Below are 26,227 nucleotides of genomic sequence, written 5' to 3'. Positions count from 1 at the left end.
GATTATTAAACTGACAAGTTCAAAACTGATCTCCAATGCTCCAGCGACACTAAGAACTAACTCGGTATATGTGGAACTACGGTCAAACCCGAAGGACAAGCTAAAACATTTCTTGCAATTACAATTTATTGTCAAAATTAAAATCAAAAAGGGTTCAAGAAATTCATGCCCTAATAATAAACAATTGTTACATTTATAATATTTTTTATAAATCCAACAAAATGTTTATCTAAATTTTTAAAAATCGTTGTAAAACTTGGTCACCCTACAAGAGACACGCAGGCAGAAATGCAAACAAACTCATTTACATGAAGGGGGGCATTCAACAATAAACATTTGCTCAATATGCTTTGTGCAAATGTTTAAAAACAAAAAAAAAGTGAGAATTAAACAAAAGTGAGCAACAGCTGATTATGCAGCAGACCATAGAAAAAGGCGTTTTTCCATATTTCATAGGTCGAACTTACAAAGGTCTCCTACACAAACAAATTCACACACACACACACACAGAGCTCTGTTTCGTGCAGTGTACAACAATTTTCAATTAGTTGTGCTCTCGTTTTTGTATTTTTTCTTGTTTTTTAGATAAGCGTAAACAATTAGCAACGTGCAGTTGTATTGTAGAAAACAAAAGTTGAACGAACAAGAAGGGGCCGGGGGGAAAAAACAGACACAAAAAATGAAAGGCGGCCATTTCTGTCGAATTGTGCTTAATTAGCTTAAAACGTATGCATGTGTGTAGGAACTAAAATGGAGTCTCTGTCCGTAAGTCTGCGGCAAGCAATGCCTCTTCTGGCGACATTTTCTCCACGCTAGTTGAAATGCCGATGCCAAGCTTGCTGAATTATTAAACAATAAAGCAAAATCAAAATCAAAATGAAAAGAAATGAAAATGCCAGCCGACAATTAAAACTGCCAACGGAGCAATACAAAACTCAAACAAAGGCAACGACAAGAAAGCAAAAAAAAAAAAAAGAGAAGAAATGCATTGAAAAAAATCGCAAGAGCACTCATAATATTGCACAGCAGCAAGCCAAATGCGAAATACCCTACAAAGAAACTGGCAAAATTAGCTAAAAAGTCATGAAGTGCTTTAAATTAGTCTAGAGTGGCTCATAATTTATTTATAATCGTTATACACCTAATTCTGTGTTTACACGATCACGATTTTGATGTAATACGGTTTTAAAATTAAAAATTTGGTGATAAGGAACCAATTTTCTATTTTTCAATATGATCAATGTCTTTTTTTACACGGTTGTTTCTGGAACCAATCTACCGTGTAAAAACAGAATTAGGTGTATATCATATTTTGATCTTCAAAAAAATGTTTAATTTTTCCAGCAGATTGTAGCCTTTTTATATCAATATTTATTTAGGATTAATTGTCCCTTCTTTGGATCAAAATGTTTCTTAAATTTAAGATTTAATTAAGGGTTTACAACATTAAATGGGACTAAGAAGTGTTTGACTTCGGGTTTCTTTTTCTCACTCTTACATTTTAAAACATTTTTGAATAAAATCTAAAAATAATTCTGACCATCTTTCTAATATTTATATATGTTTACTATTAGCATTAAGATGCCCATCATTTGAATCACAGGGTTTTCATTTTGAATTCACACATGCTGCGATTCATAAACAAATCATAAACACCCCTCATATAAGGGTATACAGACTGCGTAAATATGGCAACAATGTGAACATTATAAAGGCTCGAATGCGTAGCTTTGACTGCCAGGTCCGCCTGTCATGTGAGGAGCAAAGTAGATGCATTAATTACTATGTGGCAGGCAGCAAAAGAGTTCCCTACACCAACATACTATATACATATACTATAGGGAGGGAGTTTTTCATTTCGGAAATTCGAAACCCGCATGGTAATAAATTTCTTAAAGAGCGGGCGAGACCGTGCATAATCAAGCCGTGGGGGGAATGAATGACACATGTAGCTCAGCTCATGCTATCAACCGAATGGCTGAATGGCCGGAATGCTGGAGCAGCAGGAGTGGCAGTGCGGATTTAAAAACAAAAACAGAAACAAAAATAATAACTAGCTTTTAAGCGCACTAAATGCGCCCCATTGGAATGAAGGAGGCAACGAACGCCGCAACAATAACAACAACAGCAGACAAATTAATGTGTGTTGTAACAATTAAAAATTAAACAGTAGTTGGCTCCGCTTAATTAACAAGATGAACGAACGAGAGATTGAATGAGGGAACATTCAGAGTTGAGAGGAAAGAGAGCGTGTTGTTGGGTAATAAGCTGATAAGCATTAAGCTACTGTCCACTGTGCAGCATGTAAATGGGAATTACAGCACAGTAGGGGCCGAAAAGGAAGGCATTACTCACTATTTTTTAAAGAAAACATTATTCCTGACCCTTTTATTGAGTGATTGCTTTGATTAACTGCAGACGTTTTTCATTGAAAAATTGTAATAGATTTATTCGTAGTTTTTCACATTTACAATACTATTTAAATGCAGCTTTGAATGAAACCCTGAGGCTTGCCCACACAAGTATGCAATTGGCATGACTGTAATACAATAGCTAGGTTGTCATTATTAAAGAATCTTCAAGTTACATAATTTGAGTTAAAAATGTTGTTAACATGCAATTGGCGAGCAGTGTAAATACTCGCTCGTAAGGTATTTGTAGTGCGAAGCATAAATCTTATAGGGCGATTTGTAAATGGGCGTCTATACATTGAGAGCTAATCGTGCTAACCGCATAAAAAATCTCTTTCCTGTGGTTTACATTATAATCGGTGGCAATGAAGGTTACATTCACCAGCAAACAAAAATCTATGGCCTGCCTGCCCTTCAAAACAGAAATAATAAATAGAGCGCTGGCAACGGCAACGGCAACTTCCGCGACGAAATAAGAAATAAAGACAAAAACTAGCTGGAAACATTTCGATTTATCAAACCCCATTCAGCTGATAGTTAGTTACGAGTTGATAGTCAAAGATACGCACCATTTATCTAGTTGATCTCATTTAAAACGGGTCTCAGTGGAAGAATGTTGAAATCAAAAAGCCGCGCATGTTTGCGCTCCAAAAAATTGTGGAAGAAAATTGAGTTTAATCCAAAATGAAAGCGGCACAGCTTTATAATAATAATGGGGCGCGCACATTCACAAAAACAACGATAAGAAAAATTTGCACACTTGTAGATATACTTGTATGTATGTATTTCACTTTTTTTTTTTTTTTTTTTGCTTTTGCTTTTCCTTCAAGCTATTATTATTATGTAGTAGTAGCGCATTTCGTAATATGCTAAATATTTTGCACTATTATGTTGAACAGACTTCAAAGGCATTTGGTTATGATGATAAAAAGCACAAAGAGACACTCAATTTGATTAATATATGCATGTATGTATGTATGTTTGTATGTGATATGTGTGTGCGTCAATTTAATTTATTTCATATTACAAAATGTAGAACACCGTCTAAGCCCGCGACGACGAGGCGGGAGACAAGCACTACAACAAGAACAACAACGATTAAGGCAACGATCAACGATGAGACTGAACCAACAGGCTGGGTTGCATGAATCAGTGAGACAACAGAAGACGCGGTTTCCGTTTTGTTTTTGTTTTTTGATGACGCCGATTATAAATCGCTTGCAATCAAACACTTTGTTTACACTTCGATTTCTGCGAGCCCTAATTCGTCAGCTAAGTAGTGATAACAAACAACATTTTTTTAAAATTATTTTTGCACAGTGTATTATTTTATTAACGAGCGTTCGCAACGCTGCGCGTGCTTCAACAATTGTTTAAAAACTAAATAAACGAGCACTCTGCCAACAGCTGCCAACCAAAACTGAGCGAGCCAGTGAGTCGCATGAGCGAGAGAGCGCTGAATAAATTGAGTGAGCAACTTTAGTGAGAGAGCGAGTGAACTGGCTGACTGCCTGACTGGCTGACTAGCCCTAACAGTACAGAGCTGCTGCTTGTTTTTTCAGCCAGCCAGGTATGATTCACGTATGTACTTGTATGTTTGTGGGTATACTTGTATGTATATGTGAGTTAACCCTGTTTGTGAGTTAGCCCTACTTGTGCGTTATGCGTTTGAGTAGCAACTGCAAAGCAAGAGCGAGCTTTGAGTCATTCGAGTTAGCTTAACTTCTAGCTAGCCTTCAACTTTCTATTTGTTTTTGGTTATTCAAGCATATATGTATATAAAAACCATAAAAACCTTTATAGTTAAAGTATATTTCATGTAATTATTTTAGTTAATGCATTTTCGCAAAATTATTTTAACTGCAAAAAAGCACCAACAAATCCAAATCAATGAGTTATAACCAAGAAAGCGCTGAATGAAGAGAGTGGCTGAAGTGCAACTGTTTTGAGTGTGATTGTGTGCGTGTGAGAGAATATGAGTTAGCAAGCGGGTGCTCAAAAGAAAGCCAAATGCAGCGTCACATTATCAGGAACGGACCACAACAACAACAGCAACTGCATTTGTGAGCAAACATTGAGCAGCTGTTAACAGCACTGCCCAGCAGCATCAACAAAAACAACTAGTTACAATGCGTGCAATGAAAATGCAGACTAGAGCTGAGCATGGTCCCGTCGCCTTTTTCTGCCTGACACGGCATTGCCACAAAAGCGACTTCTCTTGCGGACATGCAGCCGCACGCACACATCTGACCCAAAATTTATGGATATATGGTCATAAAAATATTTTGTATTCAAATCCAGAGGCCGCGTTTTAAGTTTTCAGAAAAATCTGTTCTTACTGAACCCCAGGATTGATAATATGAGCATAAAAAATAATGTATTATTTCAAAAACATTTCCATTCCTTAATTTCACAAAAGCGACTTCTCTTGCGGACACGCACGCGCACGCACGCATCTGACACAAAATTTTATAAAAATATTTCGTTTTCAAATCCGGAGGCAACGTTTTAGGTTTTCAGACAAATCTATTCTTACTTAATTTCGCCATTGAAAATATGAGCATAAAAAATAATTTATTATTTCAAAAACATTTCCATTTAGGGATTTAATGAATTAACAATGATATTTTATAAGATTGGATAAATGGACCAGTACTTTCTAAGTACCTACTTGTATATATAAATATATGACTTTGAATGTAAATGACTCGATTTCAGAAGCATTATGTTTTTATATCCATTATTTCGGGAAAAATTTGGTGTATTTGAAATCCAATTTCGTGCCGTGCTTGGGTGTATGCTTCGAAAGTCGAAGAACCCATCTCTAGTGCAGACACTCTTCCCTCTCCCCACTTGCACTCACTACTAGTGTTTGTTAATGTGGCCATTGCCATTTGTTTGTTTATTGAACTCCCATTATTCATTTAAATTTATATGTAAATGCAGAACCAAACAATTGAAAAGAAGAAAGAGAGAGCAAGGAACCCACTTAAGCGTCTGATCAGGTAATCAATTAACGCTAATTACTAACTTCACACTCACAAAATGAAGAAATCAAAAGAACTCAGCGGGCGCTGCATCAAAGATGAAGAAGAAGAAGAAGCATACAAACTGTGGCAAAAGGGTAATGCACTGAGAGATTGGCCTCCTCAGAATGGGCCTCGGTTGTAGTCAGTAATAAGCTTTTATTATGGTATTGCTGGCTGCTTCTGCTTCTACTTCTGCTTCTGCTTCTGCCTTTCCAAATGAAGACAAACAGCAACAAAAACAAAAGCCACGACAAGTGCAACGGCCAAGAACGCACAACTGACCCACTGTCCACCAGTATGGACAACAGTTGGAGTCGTCAGCCAGACAGTCAGACGGGTGGACAGTCGGACAAGTCGGTTCGTTTCTTATCTGTTTGCTTAATTACACGGAAAAGTGGGGGGGAAAATAGTAATAGTGTGCATAGTGAGTGAAAGAGAGCGGACACTTGGGCCTCCGGTCGGTTGGGTGCGAGAGGGACACAGGAAGGGCAGACAAATTCAAGAACAACAACACAACAAAACGTTTCCATGGCACGGCCAAGGCATTCCTCCAAAGGTTTAATCAATTGTGGTCTGTTATTATTTTATTGTACTCTGCAGCTAGTTGTGCATAATTCCAGCTCTAATCGAGTAGCCAGTAGCTGGGGAACTCATATGGGCGACAAATCGAAGCAAAGGAGACGGCAACAAGATAATAGTACTTGGTATTAAAAATTTTAATTTGAAAGAATCGTAAAGTAAATTTCTAATGTGAGACACACTCGGAAATCAATATTTCTGTGTTGGAGATTAAAAATGTTTTCATAAATGTTTCAAAGATAATATAATTTGTTATAAAAAATAAAAAGTTACTGAATTATAATAAATATGAAAAAAAAACAATTTATATAAAATTTTTGAAAAAAAAATTTAATTTTTTAACAGAAACAAATAGAAGTAATAACTCCATTGTATTCAATATTATAACTAAGATGAAAATAGTTAAATAATTGACGTTATTATTAATTAATTACTGTTAAACAAGAAGTAAACTAAAGATGCACATGAGTAGCAGAATTGCACGGAATTCGATCTTCATATTGTATGTAGGGAGCTTTATTAGAAAAATAGAAATAGAAAAATAAAATAAATAAATAAAAATCACCCCAACCTGGTTCCAAAGCTTTACGCAGATTATAATATTCGTGATTAAATCTCGAAAAAAGCACAAAAGAAATACAAAGATTCAGTTATAGAGTCTAGAATACTTTGAAAGAATACCTTAAAAGAGTATTTCTATAGCATTGGAGCCCTTTCTGGTTCCTTTTGTTGTTGCTGCAGCGGGGGGCGTGGGGGACACACACACATCATGACATACAGAAATTTCATTTGATGTTTAATTGTCCGGCATTGTGATGAAATGTATGGATTAGTGATAAACGCTCAACATTCTTGTATGGGCGTTACCATTAGAACTTTAATGCCAACTAATTTCCATACAGTTTAATTGCCCATCACGCTCCCGGGCAAGACTGCCCCCACTTTGTTAACTTGGCTAATGAATTGGAGGCAGAAAATGTGGCGCAGCTGCAATGGCTTCTTGTTTTCGTTTTAGATTTTGACGCCTTTTCCAAGACTCATAAATATTTCATGTAGCGCAACAGCAGCAGCAACAACAACAACAAATCAACGCCGAAACTAAACAAAGAGTAGTAGTAGCAACAACAACAAAAACAACAGGAACAATCGGAGCAGCAGAGACAAGCACAGAATTTTTTTCGGTTTTTGGTAAGTCGTAAAATATTGATTGTAAGAAATGTAAACAGAAACATTATAGCTGGCGTGGGAATGTTGGCGGGGAGGGGGGTCGCTGCCGACAATTGTGTGGCAAGCGACGACGAAACCGACAACGCTGTCTCACAATATGGGCAATAAAAGATGCATTTATGTAGATGCTTGAGTGCAGATACAGATACTGCGACAGAAACAGATATAGCTGGCATATGCTCGCTCGATGTTTCCACGACTTCAGTAACTAGTCGATATGGGTCTTTAATGTGCGAACTGTTTGTCTGTATGAACCTCGATCATTTTTGAGCCATAAAAGCTGGGACGACTAGACTTGGCATGTGAACTATGTGAACTTTACATGCCTTGGCATGTAGACAGTTTACGACAAATATTATTATTTGCTTCATTTAAGGAAGGATCAACTTCTTTATCAGATATTCCTTAAACAATATATTGTTGCTTAGACATATATGTCCCGAGAAATAAAGTTGTATGTCCACCACAGTCGTTTTTAGGCGAGTGAATTTTTCGAGGTAGTCGTGGCACTTAATGACAGCAATAAACATAAAAAATTCCAATACATGTGTTTTTATATAAATGTACATCTACATACATATGTATAGTATGTATGCACGAGTTTACACATACGAGTACAGACATGAGTGTAGATCGCCCAGAAGGGGAATCTGCCACTTAAAACGCAATCAGAAAATATCATCAAATTGATTTAAATTTGAAATGTGAACAGAGTAGCGGCAGGGAGGCAGGCGAGGCTATGAGATGGCGCATCGCATGTAATTGTATTACAAAAGCAACAATAACAACAAGGGCAGCAGCAGCAAGCGAGGGAACGACGCTTCTACACAACAGCAACAACAATATTGTCAACGTCAACATCAACGACCTTTTGTAAATGATATGAAGAAAATGGGCGTATTTTACATGGAAGAAGAAGAAGAAATATCGTTAAAGGTGTGGCACGTCTGGCCCACGCTAGAAAGCAAAGAAAGTGTCATACAATCTGCTGCTTAGCCATAAAAATGTTTGGTAAACATTGAAATGAAATGCAAATGTGAAAATTTCGAAATAACAAAAAAAAACAATAACAACAATATTGCTGTCACTTGCAATAATTGCAACAGCAGCAACAACAGCAATGTGACCACAAAAATGGCGCACATTAAAAATCAGTTATGATGGCAAAATCTCTTGTTTTATATTTTTCGATGGTTTTTTTTGTTGTTATTATTTTTTTTTTATTAATGAAGCTTATGAGCAGCGCGCACGTCACAAGTCACTGAGCTGCAACTACAAAAACAACAACAACAACAGTTCGAGCCGCAGACTCTACCACATCCACAACAGCAGCGCAAGTGAAGCGTTTCTGCACACACACACACATACACTGAACGAACCACAAGCCTAGCAGCAACAACAGCAAAAGGAGAGCTTGACTGCACCTGTAACCAAGCGCCAAAGCACATTGCAGACACACACACACACACACATACGCGCCTCCGCTCCCACTCCCACTCCACTCCAAATCTCCCACTCGCATGTAAAAGAGTGCTGCCCAAGCAAGGCAAGCAAAAAAAAAAAGTAAGTAAAGCACAAAACACAGTTACGCTGTTGGTTCATTAATGACGACGCAGACGCAAACGACGTCGTCTGCATCTGCGCCAGCGTCGACGTCGGCTTCGGATTCGGCTCCGGCGCATATTCGCCACGTTTGAGCGATCACCGGCTAAAGAGTAGCAGGGAAAAAATTTCATTATTAACATTAACAACGCATATGTTTTGGTAGCTTTAGCCACGAAACAGACAACAAATAAGCTAAAGTGCATATTCGATGTAGTGAACAATTACAATTACCAACGGTGGACACTTATGCTTTTAATTTTTTTTCTATCTCTCTTTAAACATCTAAATAAAAGCTTTACAATACATTACAATAAGTAGAATCAAACTTAAAGGATTTAAACAAAAAAAAAAAAAAAAAAACAACTTACTACAAAGCAGACTATTTAAAATTTGCACTGTAAACATAAACAGTATTTTAAATTCTTTAGGTAGTCGAAAGAAGTGTGCACACACTGTACACTAGAAATAGTAACGAGTGTGGGGGGAAGGGGAAAACAGACCACCACCACAACAACAATTTCCGCACAAACGGAACTGATCTGCGACGGGAGAAGGGTGGATGGACTGCAGCCACACACAGAGGGTGCGCGACAAGTGCAAACGGGAGAGCTTTTATGGCAGCCATGCGTAACCGGCCGGCAGCGAACAGCATGAAAATAGACAATAATCATAATAAATTGTGGAAAGAGATACGGCACGCGGACAACAGCCCCAAACGCAGAATGCAGCGGAAGCGATCAATTACGCAATGTTTAGAACATTAGAGAAGTTCGCCAGTAAATAAAAAAGCTAGATTGCCAGTCATCAAAAAAGCTAGAAAAAGCTTCATATTTTGATTGTTATTGTACCCATAAAGAAACAAAACATTACAACTCTGCACAAGCTCTTTCCATTACGTTTCAATTGTTCGGGAAGTACTGCAATTTTTTTTTGTTTTTTTGCAGAAATTTATTTTGTCTTGAAATATTACATATTAATATACAAACAAAAAAGATTTAGACAGTTTAGCACTAGTATGCTTTCATCTTTGAGCTACCAATACTTCTTTGAAATATAAAAGAGCTATAAAAGCTATGTAAATGATGAATTAAATACTACAGACAAAAACGTAATTGCTTTTTGATTAATTCAATAATTAACACCTTTTTGTTTCATTCTTTGTAGAAAAGGCAGTTAAACTAACAAATTCGTTATAAATTCCGGCAGTCTACAAAGCCGGCGGGAAAATAGCTAAATGGGCAACACTGATCGTAAGGCCGACTTACCTTTTGATTAAACGCTGCCGCAGCTGCGGCCGCAGCCTCCTTGGCAACACCCACACCATCGGCCGAGGTGGCATGCGTGGACGGGGACGTTGCATATACGAAGAGCGGCAATGAGTTGAAGTTACGTAAAAAGCCGTCCGTGGCATTTGACGCTGTTGAATCCTTAAAGCGGCGACAGAAGAGCAATTGTTTATTGCATGCAGCGGCCGAAGCCAGCAGAGGCAGCAACGTGGGCGTTGGTGTTGCTCGCGGCGTTGTAGTTGTTGGCGTTTTTGGCAGCGGCATTGTCGCTATTTTTGTTTCTCTGTCAACTGCAGAAATTGCATGATTTTCGGCTCCTGCTTTGGGCAGCTCCTCCTCGGCTGACGGCGACGCCGACGCCATTTGCGTATCGCAATTTTCTTTTGTTGTGGTACTGGTTGTTGTTTTTGTTATTGGCATAGCTGCGCGTCGCACTATAAAACAAGGCTAATGCCTTCGTTTTGGTGGGCGTGCCCAGGCCCGTGCCTCGTTTGCTGCAAGCGTCCTTTGTGCTCGTTGTTCTTATTATTGTTGGTGTTGTTGTTGCTGTTTTTCGCTCGTTTTAGGAAGGCGGCGGCAGCGGCGATAGCAGCAGCAGCATCGTTGGCTCCCAAAAAGAACAACAAAAAAACAAAAAGAAAACAAGGTAGGAGCTGCTCAGCCAGCGGCGTTGCTGCTGCTGCTACCTGGATTCTAACACTTTTAGTCTGCCCCACTGCTCTATTTTAATTCGCACGGTTTTTATGGCGTCACGGGTACTTTATATTTCTATTCCGAACAATTTACTGGCAAGAGGATAGTTGTTTTTGCCAATCACAACGACTACTCCAACGTAGCAATTGGCAGCACTGTTCTCCTAAGAGTGGCAGTACGATTATCATGCATATGGGCACCACCGGCTTTGGAATGTGAAGACGCTCAAGTTTCATTCTAGATTTAAAAATAGTAAGCTAATATTGCTTAATTTTATAATAATAATTAAAAATTAAATACAAATTTGTATATATCTGTTTAAATTTGTGCAAGTATATTTGCCAGTCATATTATCGAAATCAAACAAACGCAGTGTTGAAAAATCCAATAAGTGGCGGCATAACTAATTTTGGGTTTTTAAACCGGCTTAACAACACAAATGCATTTCTTAAAAACCCTGGTGTCCAAAATGTATCTATCAGCTATATGGATCTGCAATATGAAATTAGCTAATATATTTTTTTATCACATCTTCTATACAATGTTTCTTCTTTGAAACCATATGTTTGCAACAGCTGGCAGTTTCATCACAACAAAGCAATTGTCACCGAATGCCCATCGGTACAGAGATGCGTTGCTGTTATCGCGGACATTTTAAAATTATAGCAAACGCTGAATTTTATGTTCGATCAAATCAACTATCCAGTTATTCGTATATAATCAGGAGTAGGTACAACTGTCTGGCATTAGAATAGGGACAGCCCAAGAGCGAGTAACACAGTAGCACATCAGAAAATAATCGAAACTCAAAACAGATCACCAAGTTCAAAATTTTACAGTAAAAACTTTTCCGGCAGCAAGCGACACGTTGTGTGATACGAAAAACTAAAACGTAAAAAACGAAATCACATTCAAACACGCGCCGCCGGTATAAAATTGGTTTTTGTTTCTTGCATTTGTGTTTGAGCACGTGCTTTTATATTACGCGTTTATTATTCTTTGGCTGTAACAAAATAACACAAATTATATTTAATTAAAATTTAGTGCTTGTGTTACCACATCGGCAAAAAGTTTTGCACAATTCAATAATTGCGACCATCTGGCCCATGTTAATGCGGATATAATAGAGCTGAGCTGCTTTTATTGTAATATAGACGTGCCTTTCTCACTTTGCAAATAGAACAGGCGTTTTTCAACACTCGTACACTCAGAAAACAACGGTCGTCTCTTTTGCACACCCACGCTACAAATTGTCGCCCCGCTTTCTGGTGTTCGTTTCGTTAGTCGTGTCGGTCGTTCCCGCTTCCACTCGCTGACTGGACCGCTTCAGCCCGCATTGGTTGAAATCGTCGCCGTAGTTGTCGTCGTCGGGTCGCCGTTCATACTCGCAAGTGCTGCAAATATATATTTCTAGCATTCGAAGAAAAGCGGAGCAGAAAATAGACAGAACACACAGAAAAGTATAAATAAAAAGCGCATCACAGCTTTTGTGTTTCGTTTAGTTTTTCAACAATTTCAAACATTTTCCCTCAGTTCTCGTGCTAATCGACAAAGAACAAAAGAAATACGCGGAGCGAATCGTCGAAGCAAGCAACTTAAACCAACCAACCACACACACACACAAGAAAATCAAATTTCAATCAGAAAATGGCGTTAAAAAGAATCAATAAGGTATGTGAAAAATTTGAAATTGTATAAAAAACGAAATTGCAACAAATGCTTTGTGCTCGAATTTACACAAATCCATAATGCCTGACTTACCGAAAAAAAAATAACGCGTTAAAAATGTGAAAAGAAATTTTGTGGACCAAAAAAAATTTATGCAAGAAATGTGAAACGTAGGGAACATGCGACAAAAGTAGAGAAAGAGCAGAAAAGCGAAACGAATACGTGAGCGAAAGAAAACGTGCAAAAAGCAAAAGAGGCAAAGGAAAAATGGGCGATGACGACGTGCATTAATTACAACAGCAGCACAAGAGAAAAAAAAAACAAGTTTAGTTTTAGCATTAAAAAAAAGCTAATGCAATTTAAGCTGCCCACAGTTAAAAGCACTCCTTACATTCACATTCCAATTAGAAGTTGTTATTGTCCTGTAATCCTTTGTCGCTTGTCTGTCCGGATCTGTTTCGTGCGGGGCAACGTGTACGCTGACGTTTCCGTTACACATGGTCATGCAGCTGCTCCTCCTTTGCTGCTCTGCTTCCTTCCCCCGCCTATGCGTGTGTTGTGTGTGCATGTGATTATGTGTGTGTGTGTAGCCGGAGCGACACCTACAACTGCAGTCGCCCGCAATTTTTGGCCAGCGGAGTCCGAGCGCTCCACACGGACGGCAACTTTTTGTGGTTACCCAATACAACAGACACACACGCACAGCTACTACATTTATACACAAGTATGGATGAGTGTGTGTGTGTGTTGGTGCTGCTGCCAGCGCCGCAGAAAGATCCAGCAAAAAAAGAAAAATATAAAGACCGAAGAAATACGTACATACATATATAAATTTAACCTAACCCTACTTTTTTGCGCTGATAATTCAGAAATAGTGTTGCCTATATATTATACACTTGTATATATGTATGAGTGCCTGTGTACTTATGTATGTATGCATGTCCAAGTAAATTTCGATAATTATTTTAAAGGGGGCACTAGCAAAAAATATATTTGGCCCACGTCGAGAATGTCCTTGTGAATATTTCCCTGGCCATTGCCGATGCCGCCCCTCCATTCAATAGAATTGTTAGTCAGCACGCAAGTACAAAGAAAATAAAGGTTAACTCGCTAGCTTAGCCATTCATTACAAATTCAAACAATTTAGCTGCAATGCAGCCAACTTTAATTTTCATGGCTTTTTTGCACCACTGTGCGCTGTCATTTACTTGCGCAGCATTTGACTCGCTCTCTCACACACACACAAACACACAGTTATCCACTACCCGTCATATGGTCTCCACTGCCGGCTTACAATTTGAAATTTTATTAAGTGTATCCCCTTAACAGTATAGTTAATACTTGGAGTTTAATCACTGTTATCGTCGAAAGTAATATAGAAATGATTGTAGGAAAAATTATTTGTAAATCGTATAAGGCCAGCACCAGCCGGTTATCATTATTAAACCTACACACACACACACTCAGCTATCAAAGTAGCGGCCATCTCGCTCGCACACCCGCATGAATCATACGCCAAAAGCAAAACCAGACTGATATTTGACTTGTGTTTCGCTCTCTCCTGCACAACATCGGACCAAATCAAGAGACAAATGGGGCAGTGCTCAGTATTGTATGGTACATATGCATGTGTGCTTGTGTTCATTATTCAGTGTTGCAAAGCGCTGTGCACAGACCTAAATTAATCAGTTGTAAATTAAAATTAACGTAATTTACATACAAAATGAATGCGGAATTTGTACATTATTGTTAATAGGCATGCGCTGTTGTTGTCTGCATATGTATGATATAGTAAATTTGTGTGAATTTACATGTATGTATATATGTGTAGATTGCTGACTGGCTTGAGCAAGCAAAAGCGACGTCGCAAGTCACGACGCGTCATGGCCATTGAATTTTTTGCCTCTTGCACGTCTATGTATGTATATACATTGTATGTATGTGTATATACTTTTTTAATTTTGTATTCATAGAGAAAATGAAAACGAAACGTCAGTGAAAATGAGGAAGCACAAAAGTGCTTGCAGTAAATGAATTGCTGGTAATTTCTTTTACATTTTATGTAACAATAACAATTAGCCACAACAACTATTACTGCTTATTTTGCCCACAGTGTGAGAGACGACCATCTCTGATCTACTCTTTTTGACTTTTTAGTAGACTTGGGTCGGTCCGAACTAGTTTCAGTGATCGGGTATTCAATACACTCTACTTAACTATTACTAACTACTTAGTAAGGTATTTCGATAGAAGAAATTAAGGATTTACACCTGAAGACACTCCCGCTATAGATCATAGACATAGAGGAGTCCACACATGGCAAACCTATTACCAATAGGGCGCAGAAGAATTTGTTTTTTCTTTCTAAAACCAAAAAAAAATTAGAACTCATGAACTAATCGAACGAACTGAATGTAGTTCCTTGAAATGGCTCAATGAGATTTCTAAACTCTACCTTTCAGTCAAGGTTTCGCTGATTACGCTATTTTCTTTCTTGTAGTTGCCTTAGGAGGTTGGTGTTTGTTGTTGCCCTCAATTGCCAAAAATGGAAACTAAAGCACAATCGCACCTAAAACAAAAAATCAACAAGTGAGCGCGTGTCGGTTGAAGTCGCGCTTTGTGTAGCTCACTTGTTATTTCATAAGCGGCGCAGAACCAAAAAAAAAAAAAAAAAAAAAAAAAAAAAAAAAACGCTGATCAAGCGCAGTTTTAATATGAATATATGTATGTACATATGCACATGTACATACGTATATATGCATACATTTATCTTTAGTTTTGTCTTGCACATTGGTCGTTAGTTTGTTTTTATTCGAATTAAGTCGCCTATCACTTGTCGTCTTTTGTACTTCAATTCAATGACTCATGCTCATGCTTGTCCATAAACCGCTGCCCCAATGAAAGTTGCTGAGCACTCCGACTTGGTTGTTTTGGCGTTGGCGGTTGGTGGCAGCAGCCGATCCGATGTTGCTACATTTTCCTTCTGATGATGTGTTAATGATTGTTGTAATTATTTTTGCTCAACAGGTACAAGAGGAAATACATGCATATGCGTGTGAGCTGTGCGAGAGCAAGCGAGATGGCAAGCGCCTGCTGCTCCTCCAAAATGTTGCCGCAAGTTCTTTTTTCGGCTCTGCCATCGTTGCCGTCGTCTGTCTGCTATTTTTGAAATATACGCCTAGGCGGGCGCTCTGTGGCCCGTCGGCATATTTTGGGGGCTGGTTGGTTGGTTTTTGCTCGCGCAAATGTTTTGTGAATTTCTTTTCTTTGTTTTTTTTCTACAACAGGCAGCTAACAACAAAAGGCATATTCGCTTGCACTGTTGGTGTTGTTGTTGTTGTGCGTTGGGGTGCTTCAAAAAAATGTTGCCGTTAAAATTATGCTTTCGTTTCCCCTCACCACTGTGAACGTTTACCCCTTAAGCATTAGACGGGGCAGGCAGCAGAGTCAACTCTCATTTTTTCTACCTTTTTGCAGCTCATCTTTTTTTACGTTTTCTTTTTTTGCCGGTTTACTTCACGTTTTGTGTGTGTGTGTGCGCGCCCCAAGCTGTGATTAAGAGACGACGTTGTCGGGGGCATCAACGCTCTACTCAGCTGTATGCGTGCCTCTTCCATGTGTTTGTGTGTATGAATGAATATATGTGTGTGTGTGTGTGTGTGTGTGTGTGCGTATGAGAGAGCCAACAGTGTATTCGGGCCAACGAACTTGATTTTTCGCGTCATTTTGCTGCCTGCCTTGCCGCATAATATATAAAATATATTTCATATATCTGTATATTTCATTTATAAGTGCGTTTTACAAATTCTGTTTTATTTTCGTACTTCCAACTTAAATGAACGCCGTCACAGCACACAAAACGTCAACAACAACTCATTCCTATAAACGTCGTGAATTGTCCCAAGCCAAAGATTCGATAAGTATAAGGATTATCTAGCCAACGAAAACATATACCAACTCCGGCGAAAATTAGGCAGGACTTTTCATGCCCTATTTGCATAGACAATTAATTTCTAGTGCACGAGTTCGACTTAGAAGCGTAGGTTATAGTCTCAATTTTTTGATGTACCGCCCAACTCGACTCATCGCTTCCAAACTCGCCATTGATTCTTAATTTGTCGCCAGCAGTTTCTATTCAAATTGTTTAAAATTTCCCCTATGCCTTCTTCAGTCACCTTGGCCCGCGTTGATCGAACCTCCTGCAAAGGGTTGTTAATAAGGCACCTTCCAATATTTCTGCACCACCTTGGTGTAGTTTTTGTTCACAAACTGGTTATTTCATTAATTTTGTCTAGACGCACAGCTAACTAAATATTCACAGTCGGGCTATGTGCAGAAGGGGTTCCCTGGGGAAGCCGGAACACACAGTACAAATGGTTAAGCTGCAAACGGCCAGAAATACTAATCGAAAAAAAATTATTTTTTTTAGAATATGTTAATCATATGACTCGAACCTAAGTTAGTTTACCTAAGCAGAAACCACGCCTCCCGGAAAATATATGTATATAAATAACATTTCACTTAAAATACATTTTCTATTAATTGATCTTACTAATTCCACTCTCTCTTCGTCTCTCTCTCTCCCTTTTCCTACAGGAACTGCAAGATCTGGGCAGAGATCCACCTGCACAATGTTCAGCTGGACCAGTTGGCGATGATTGTGAGTAGAGAATGAAAACACACTACATGCCCACGCACCTTCTTGTTGCAATTATGTAACTTGGAGATTTTGGCAGAGACGAGCGACGACGACATATACGTACATACATATGTACATCATTAACTTATGTATATACTCAGGTCTAAAAATATTGATGGCCAAATGCTAAGCAGTCCAGCTTATCTGGCAAGCAATCAACACTAACGGGGGAACGTCAGAGTGCAACAGAGAGTCGTCGAGTTTTTAATGACTAGCACTTATTTGATGGATTATTTATTCTTGCTATATTCTATGTTTAATTAGACCCAACAACTGCGAATGTTTATGCGAAACAGAAACTTGTCTTCATAAATTTTAACTAGGTGGATAGGGGCTCAGACAGTAATATGATAACTGTTCCAGATAAACACTCATGTAATTAGTCCAACCAACTACAGTTAGACCGCATCCGCTTTAACATCCACACACAAACATACATTCGCCTTAGAGAGTTGTTTCTCTTAGTGTTTATGTGAATCATATGGAGCTCGCTTCAATGACGTCATTTGAAAGTGAAATCGCTTACCTACACACATACATACATATGTACACATTAAGATACACATGTAATTGAAGTCGTGAGAATGATGAAGGTGGGCATTGTAGAGTTATAATATTCATGTGGAGACTCCAAACCCTATTCAAGCATCAACTTATTTGCATGGCAATCGATCATATATTTTATAAAGATTTTATTATGTTCTGAAAACAGTCTGCTTGTGTTAGATTTTTTGCTAGTATCACATCTGACAATCACTTCCGTTCAAACTTGTTGGCTAATTTGAAACGAAATTAATCTATTTCTTTATCAGACCTCAAAAATATAAATTAAAAGAAAGGTAGAATTGTCTGCATTGTTTGTCAGCCGATTAAAATCTGTTTTTAGTGCTCAACAATGAAAACACATTACTTAAACGATCTTGACAAAAATTTTGATTTAAGTCTAGTATTTTTAAAGCTAAATGCATTTCTTATTCGTAGACTGAACTAAAGAGAGAGGCAATTAAAAATGGCATATTTATTTACAAATCAACAAACCCTTATCGAAGGAGACATATACATGAACATTTTCGTAGTCACCTTTTTTGAATAGAAAATAATATTTCGTCATCAAATTCTCGAAAACCGCATTTTTCAGATTCAAAGATCGTTTATACAAAGGTATTTAAACTCGTTAATTAATCAAGTTGATAGAACAAACAAATAACACCTTCAAAATCTAAATATTTTAAAGAAAATATTCTGACAAATGAAAAGTTTAATCAAATTTGATGAAACAAATGTTTTATATTAATGCGATGATTTGTTGAAACCGATTGCTAAAATTGAGACTGATTGGAAATACTATATATGTAGCACACTAAAATATGCTAAACAGACCTATTTCACATGAATCATGAGTATGCTCAATGACTAATATCTTGATGAAAAATAATATGCAAAGAAATTTAAGAGCTTTTAATACTCACCAGTAATTACTGACTAAGACAATATTTGGTTTTACGATCTCAGAATTCTACGAATTTTCAGGCAGGAATATTTTGAACGTTAAAAGCTTTTTATACTCCTCAAATGTAATGTACAAGGTTATACTAATTTAGTGCGAATGTATGTATCACACAGATGGAGGCGTGGCAGACCCCACGAAGTTTATGTATTCTTCATCAGAATGAGAAGACGAGTCGCTTTTCCAAACCTTTCAAGCATTACTAAAAGGACTATGTCCTTGGAATCGTAGTTTCGTCTGCAAGTTTTAACTACCCCTTGAGTGAGATTACTTGCATTATCCCACTACAGTGAAAACTCTCTTGGCCGGACACTCATGGTCGGCCAACTTTTGTCCGCCCAAGGGGAGTGTCCGCTTAAGAAGATACAGTGAAGACTCCCTTAACGGGCACCTCTCTTATCAAGACACTCTTCGGCGGACACTTATCTAAAACATTCGATCGGTGTATAAAGTATTTAAGTAGCGGACACTCTCCTGACCTCGGGCGGACGCGGATTCCTCTACAAATTCGCTGTCTCTGCTGTTTTTGTAATGTCCGCTAAAAAGCGGATATTGTGCGTTGATTATGATGGTGGTTGCTTCCTTTTCAAGTACGAGTTGAGCTCGGAGTGCATCCGCTGTCCTGTTTATGTTTTGCACTTCTACTGATGTACATGTGCCAGAGGGAGGGATGTGGTCTTCCCTTTTAATGTCCGCGTCGCTGAATAAGCAGCATTTCGGTGCACTCATAGCTTTTACCTTGGCCTTTTCTATCCGGCCATTGCAGGCTATTTGCACATGACCCACTCCCTCCCATGTACCTATAGCAGTGCTTACTATTTACGCGCATTTTCATCTTTGCTCTTATAAATCCGGCCGTAATCGTATTCTCTTCAAAGAGTACTGAAGTACACTTCCGCTGACCATATTAAAATGCAGCTCTTATCGATACGAGAGCCGTTTAATTCTTGAATATAAAATGTACTACAATAAAACCGTCAGCTCAAGCATGTTGGTAGTGGGTGGTTATATGGGGAGGAGAGAGTAACGTGATGTCTGACTAGTATATATACTATACTCGTATCATGTGTAGTTGTAATTGTAATTAAATCAATTGTATTTTTGTATATTTTACCACGCCAGTAGAGGGCATAAAAGCGCAATTAAATCGAACAGTGCGCTGTTGGGGCTGCGCCATCATCGATACATTTGATACAAAAGAAATATTGATTATTGCCCCATGGCCATATTATTTACATTGCCTAATTTACTTTCTTTTCCTGTTATATCATTTGGTTTCTTGGTATGTCGTCTAATTATATTTTTTCCCCAGAACCACCCATTCACAAAGCTTTATACACACTTTTCACAAAATATGTTATCAGTAGGTATTATTGGCGAAAGGTGACAAGTTGGTACGGGGCAGGCAAAGGGAGGTAATTGTCATGAATCGTTTTTAGTTAAATATAGAGAGCAGTATTAACCTTAGACGTCGTACTTAGGTTCCATACCTTCAGATGTATGTATGCGTTACAATTTATTGAGGAAATATTCTTTTGCTATATCCCCTAACCAATTACATCGAATAAAGAAGTTGAAATATCAATTTTTACACATTAAGCCACATTTAACGTTGATATGTCCCTTCTAAGCCAATTGATAAAGCAACATTTTTTCCAGTAGTTGCATATAGCTCGTCTAACTATAAAATATTATTCAATCAGTTTATCGATTAAATATAATATTAGCGATGTTTTTTTCAACACCCAATCTATTTGATTTCCTAACACCTTTTACGAACAACTTTTAAAGTTTATAACAAAATTTCAATAGATTTTTACAAAAAGTGACTTCATTAATAAAAGCAAGAGATTTTGTTTAAATTAAAATAATTTCGGTAACTTTTCCTAGAACTGCCCGATGTTGATCAAATTAAATTAAACTAAAGGGAAGGTAATTATCTATTTTATTACGTTTGCAAAGTTTAGTTTATTTATGTGGCTTTTGAAGTGTTGACCGTATTCATAATATTCTGTAGGGCAGGAAGTGGAAAAAAGTCAGAAATAAATAAGTAAAAATTAATTAAAAATAGGCTTTTATTTTAAGTTTTTTTTAAAATGTAATGAACCACTTTTTTGACATTTTGCAGACTTCTATGAAAGTTTCTATAAAAAACGAATGAATTTGGAAAACAAAAAGTAAGAAGTTTGCGTCTTGTCGGGTTAAGCCTCAATGTAGAAATATGTACATATATAAATACATATGTATATGTAGATAACAGTAAAAGGTGTAGTAGATAATTGCAAACTTGCATATAGGTTTACAGTTATTAATGTCGTTCAAGGTCATTAGCTATGTGGGAGGGAGGTGTTTCACATGGCGAATCGTTATTTATTATAATTAAATGGAGTTTATTCAGGTACCGATTTCGATTTGTTCATTTACTTATGTATTCAAAATATTCCTGCTGTATATTCCATAAATTGTGTATGATGGTCAGGTGCTGCCTCATGCCTTAGACATTATTTGGACTTTTTGGCTTTGGCTTTTTCTGTTGACTGTGCTTTGATATTACTCTCTCTGTCTCTCTACCTCCCTCCCTCCCTCCCTCCCTCCCTCCCTCATGGTATAACTGTAAATAATAATGTAATGTTTTTTATTACGCCACGCTTGTTGCCGAGCTGACATGTTGAAAACTTTGGTGTGGAGTAGTTCGGTGGCCAGACCCAGTTCTCAACCGTTATGGCCAAAAGCCAAAGGTGTGCATGTGCGTGTCTATAAGTGTGTGTATGTCTGTCTGTGTGTGTGTGTGGTGACATTGACGGTAGCCAAATGCTGTCGACGCCGTTTGTCAGCTGCCATCGTCGGTTTTGCGGTTGTTTAGCCAAGAGGCTCTCACAATGAGAGAGGAGCGCTCAACAAACACACACACACACACAAAGAATGGTGTGGAGAGTGTGGCTCATGGGCTTAACGGGCGTAGTAGCCACAGCCAAAGCGACATCGACGTAAGCAAACATGGCGCAGCACACGGTGCCAAGGCTCTTTGAACGATTGTTTGTTTTTGTTCTTATTGCACAATGTTGTTGGAGCAGTGAGCAGTAAATTTGTGGAAGAGTATGAGTACGGGGGAAACGGGAATTGAAGCAGAGCGTACATACAGCCATTTGAGAGAGAGAGAGAGAGAGCGCCGCCGCTGCATTCTTGTTAATGATGCATTGGCAGTTGTTGTTGTTCTTGTTGTTGCTGCTGCCCTTATAGGGTGGAGACTAACTGACTACCCTTGGACTTCAATTGATGTGTTGAGGGGGTTAGGTGGTGTTTTGTGAGGGGGTTGCGTAAGAGGGGGGAAGGTATGGGAAAAATTCTGGGCATTGGCATTGGCTAATATAAAATGAAATTACCTCGCTCGTCTCATCACTCTGTGCAGTTACCTTTTTGCAATTTGTTTTCAATTTCTGTACTCTGAATATTAACATACTCTTCTCCCTCTCTTCTATTTGCAGTATTTCACTGGCAAGCTACAATAATGGGCCCGGTAAGACGACAACAGCACACCTGCTGCCTTGACTTGGCTTATCGTATTATAATACATATAATTTAAATAATTTTTGCTTGATTTATTAATTGCTGAAATTTTATTTGCAGTTGAAAGAAATTGTGTTATAAATATGTCGCTGGAGTTTCAGAGCAGAGCAGCAGAGCGAGAGAGGAATTGAGGAATTTCATGAGAGCGAATCAACGAACCAAATGTTTGAATCAAGTCAAAAAGATTTTATTATTGAAAATGTCATTTAAATTATAAAGAACGTTTTTATAACCTGTTCAGGCCGAACCAGAATCTCATCTTAACGCAAATACGCAAAGTAATTACTTCTAATTGCTATATATGTCAATCAGTATACTAAATGGCCCAGTTCCATTTAAATTCGGCATATTTAGTTTTGAATAGTACTTTAAAAAAATTAGATAAATCACTATATTTGTAAAAATGGTTAAATCCAGTCACATTCGCCAAAATGACGCGTTTTCAATCCTTAAACAATATAATTGGATCCGTTCATAGACTGTTAAATATTTGAATTTATGACCTGAGATTATTTTGACTTTTTATGTCTAAAACGATCAAAACTAAAATAGAAAAGCAGTTGTACATTATCAAGCATAACCACTTATCATCAGGTTATTGGGAAGTCAATTCCAAAATTTACCTATTGGTACGATTCTTACTGGCAACTGCTACTTCTATTGGCTAGTCTAAACATACTTTATAATAACAAGTTCCGTTAACAAAATACTATCTACTTGTTAAGGAAACTTAACTTATCCCCCCTTATCCCCCATTAATTCTATATATCGGATTAGTTAAACAAACAACGTTTAAATCTTTAATTCAGTCCTAAACTTTTCGTTGTTTCTTACGATGCCGTAGATAGCTGCAAATGTTCACTCTGCTCCGGATCTCTGGAACTCCAAGCCGTAGCACCAATTTATACATGTGAATTATAAGACTTTTGATATGAATTAACCAACTAATTTGTTGATATCGTTTTCTATTTCTTGCAGCCGGACAGCCCTTATCAAGGAGGTGTATTTTTCTTAACCATACATTTTCCAACAGACTATCCTTTTAAACCACCAAAAGTGGCTTTTACAACACGTATATACCATCCAAACATTAACAGCAATGGATCGATTTGTCTCGATATATTAAGATCTCAGTGGTCGCCAGCATTAACTATTTCAAAAGGTAATTGTGGCAATTATTAATAATACTTATTATATTTAATTAATTATTTTCCTGTTTTTGCAGTCTTATTATCTATTTGCTCTCTACTCTGTGATCCAAATCCGGATGACCCGCTTGTTCCAGAGATTGCCAGAATATATAAAACTGATCGGGAAAAATACAATGAGCTGGCACGAGAGTGGACTAGAAAGTATGCTATGTGATGCGTTCCAGTTTGCAGCAACAGTCCAACAACAACAACAACAATAATAACAACAAATTCAACATCAGAAACAACAGCAACAAAGATAGCAGTTTACAGCAATAGTTACAACAACAATAAAGCTAATCGAAGCTGCAGCGGCCGCAGTGCGGCTGTTCATACCAACAACAACATCAATAAGAGCAACATCTACAACAACAACAATAGAAGCAGCTGCAGCTTCGACAACAACAAGAACATCGTCTACAAAAACCACAACAGCAACAACATCAAAGATATCAAGTGCAGCGGCGGCGACGGCAACAACAACCACCATTATTGCCATATTGCCACGTTTGGAGCGGAGGGGACGATGTTAAAATCACAAGAACCACAACAGCAACAACAACTGAGCAAATGGCAGATTGGAAATAAGTTTTGACCGAACAGCATAAAGAGAAAAGAAATTAATTTAATAATAATTAATGAAAAATTATGTAAGCATAAAACATTTAAAGCTAAACACAGCTACCAACATCAGCATCAAACACAATAAATTAAATAAAAAATAATAATAAAAATTAAAAAATACAAAGAAAAACCAACCTACAAATAAAAATCAGCTGGAAGAAAATTATTATTATTATTATATTATATTTAAAGAACCGGAAAAAAATAAAAAATTATATAAATTCAATTCATATCCATTAAGCGAAAAGTAAAACCATTTGAGAGATCCCCTCCCCCCAGACCCCCTATACACCCCAGACACACACTTATTATTACATTTATAATTAAACAATGATTTCTTTTATGAATTACAACAAGAAAAATGAAAATTAACAAAAAACGAAAAGAAATGAAAGTTTGAGTTCAGTCATCGAATTTTGTTCAAAAATTGCTTGGTCTTTTGTGCAAGGTGGAATGTGGAATAAGGAATGAGGAAGGTGCGGGTGGTGTAAGCGAAAAGTCGAAGAAGGAGAAGAGTCGTAAATAAACATAAATACAATTGTATGTGTTGTGTGTACGTGTATATGATGAGATGGGCAAAGGGCTGATTCTTGTCTTGATACATCATAGGCTATATATAATTCTATATATATACTATATACATAAAATAACGAAAATAAAAACTGAAAACATTACCTAAATCATCTATATATGTATGCTATCGTTTAGTTTCAAAGCCCCCTTTTTTTCTACACCTGATTGAATTCTTTCGAATCTAAAGACTTGGGGAAATGTAGAGCTTCTCTTTGGAATCGATTTTAATTTGTAAATCATATTCAGTAGTGTTTATTTAATATATGCAAATTTATTTTATTATTTGAAAGCGTTTAAAAATGTTATTGGTTACAAATATTAATATGCGAAAGACGGCGTGCAAGATTCCATATAATAGGTATAAGGATTGATTATTATGAGTAACACATTATTTCATATTGGTCTCCAAGAAGTTGTGAAAACCATAACATCTAGGGACAACAAATTAAGGGAAGGTTATTACAAACTCCATTTTTTAACATAGTCTATACTGAACCAAATTCTCTTCTGAAGTTTCATCGCCAAATGTGTTTAACAGGCAGAAGGCGGTGTGTCAGACCCAACTTATAGGTATAAACGATAGGTCGGACGAAACTAAGCGACTTTTGAACCATAATATCCATACGCTGAGCAGGTTTATTACAAACTAATTAAACTTAAGAGCATTAGAATAACTTATTTATATCGATATCTTAACCAAATTAAACGCTACATTTTAATCGAAAATAGCGCGCTTAGGCCAAATCTGCCATAGGAACAATTGGTAAAATAAAATGGTTTTATATTAAAGGACATGGTCGCAGGCGTTTGTAATTTTAACATTCTATTTAGAAAGTAGTCGTGAAATAAAAAGTATTTGAGGTGTCGGGTGATAGCAATACCTTCCCTTTGATAAAAAAACTGTAGTAGTCCGAAATACGGAAGGAGAATCTTATCCTGAGAGTAGATCCCCCTCCGATGTATCCTGCCGTAGTACGTTGATAGCCCTACTCCTAACATGAGGGACGAGTTCCCACTCTAATCGTGTGGGAATCCTTAGTGCGTAGTTGAAGACCAGGGAATAAGTGCCTTGTCCATCTGAGATAAGTTAATAATAATAGTCTATCTAGAGGCTTAAGTAGAAACAAACGCTGATGGGCCTGAACTCTTTTGACTTAACGTGTGACTCTGCTTCTCTGGTCCAGGAGATTTGTAGGGCTGATATGGGCTATAACGATATTGTCTACAATCTGGGAAGTTAATATTAACCAGTAGATCTAATAAATGTAATATACATTCTATTAATAGCTGTAAAGTACATTTCTCCGAACTCCAATTTAGTTTGGACTTTAAATTTTCAATCTAAGGTAAGTTCTGATTAAATTTATATGTTATGTCACTTGAAAAGTAAAGATTCATCATTTTTAGATAATATGAAGCTTATAATTAACGGCTAACATAAAGATAAGTCTACTATAACATGTATGTACATATGTATGATATTTAAATTACTCCCGATATAAGAGTGGGCGAGTACCTTTGCTCCAGCCATCTCATCATCGCCTATTTCGTAGGTGTACTTTGTTATTC

The 26,227-nt window shown here is 37.4% G+C and overlaps 2 protein-coding genes across 4 annotated transcripts in view; one reads left to right on the top strand and one right to left on the bottom strand.

Moving 5' to 3' along the window:
- The window catches only part of LOC115620539 (mucin-22), a 76,184-nt gene extending 65,192 nt beyond the window's left edge, over positions 1-10,992 (bottom strand). For both annotated transcript variants that reach the window (XM_030513818.1, XM_030513819.1), the window contains exon 1: positions 10,117-10,992. In XM_030513818.1, the coding sequence (XP_030369678.1) occupies positions 10,117-10,557 (441 nt within the window). In that variant the 5' untranslated portion in view covers positions 10,558-10,992. The remainder of the gene's footprint in view (positions 1-10,116) is intronic.
- A 1,117-nt stretch (positions 10,993-12,109) lies between these two features.
- Positions 12,110-24,494, top strand: LOC115621108 (ubiquitin-conjugating enzyme E2-17 kDa). 2 transcript variants are annotated; one of them, XM_030514649.1, is made up of 6 exons: positions 12,112-12,290; positions 12,364-12,501; positions 17,095-17,158; positions 22,190-22,221; positions 23,250-23,433; positions 23,497-24,494. In XM_030514649.1, exons 2-6 carry the CDS (start codon positions 12,478-12,480, stop codon positions 23,634-23,636), a joined length of 444 nt encoding a protein of 147 aa, XP_030370509.1. In that variant the 5' UTR covers positions 12,112-12,290; positions 12,364-12,477; the 3' UTR covers positions 23,637-24,494. The 2 variants fall into 2 exon arrangements, with proteins under 2 accessions (XP_030370510.1, XP_030370509.1); XM_030514650.1 differs by having other exon boundaries at positions 12,110-12,501.
- The last annotated feature ends 1,733 nt before the right edge of the window (positions 24,495-26,227 follow it).

This window comes from Scaptodrosophila lebanonensis, unplaced genomic scaffold (assembly GCF_003285725.1).
Source record: "Scaptodrosophila lebanonensis strain 11010-0011.00,11010-0021.00 unplaced genomic scaffold, SlebRS2 tig00000024-arrow-pilon, whole genome shotgun sequence".
In the NCBI taxonomy this organism is placed as follows: domain Eukaryota; kingdom Metazoa; phylum Arthropoda; class Insecta; order Diptera; family Drosophilidae; genus Scaptodrosophila; species Scaptodrosophila lebanonensis.
This window is presented reverse-complemented; position numbering and strand designations above follow the sequence as displayed.

Excerpts from the sequence above, each read along its gene's own strand:
- LOC115621108 (XM_030514650.1), top strand. The coding sequence starts at position 12,478 with ATGGCGTTAAAAAGAATCAATAAG. Across the intron at positions 17,159-22,189 it reads TGGACCAGTTGGCGATGATT|TATTTCACTGGCAAGCTACA; the intron begins GTGAGTAGAGAA and ends TTCTATTTGCAG. Across the intron at positions 22,222-23,249 it reads AAGCTACAATAATGGGCCCG|CCGGACAGCCCTTATCAAGG; the intron begins GTAAGACGACAA and ends TATTTCTTGCAG.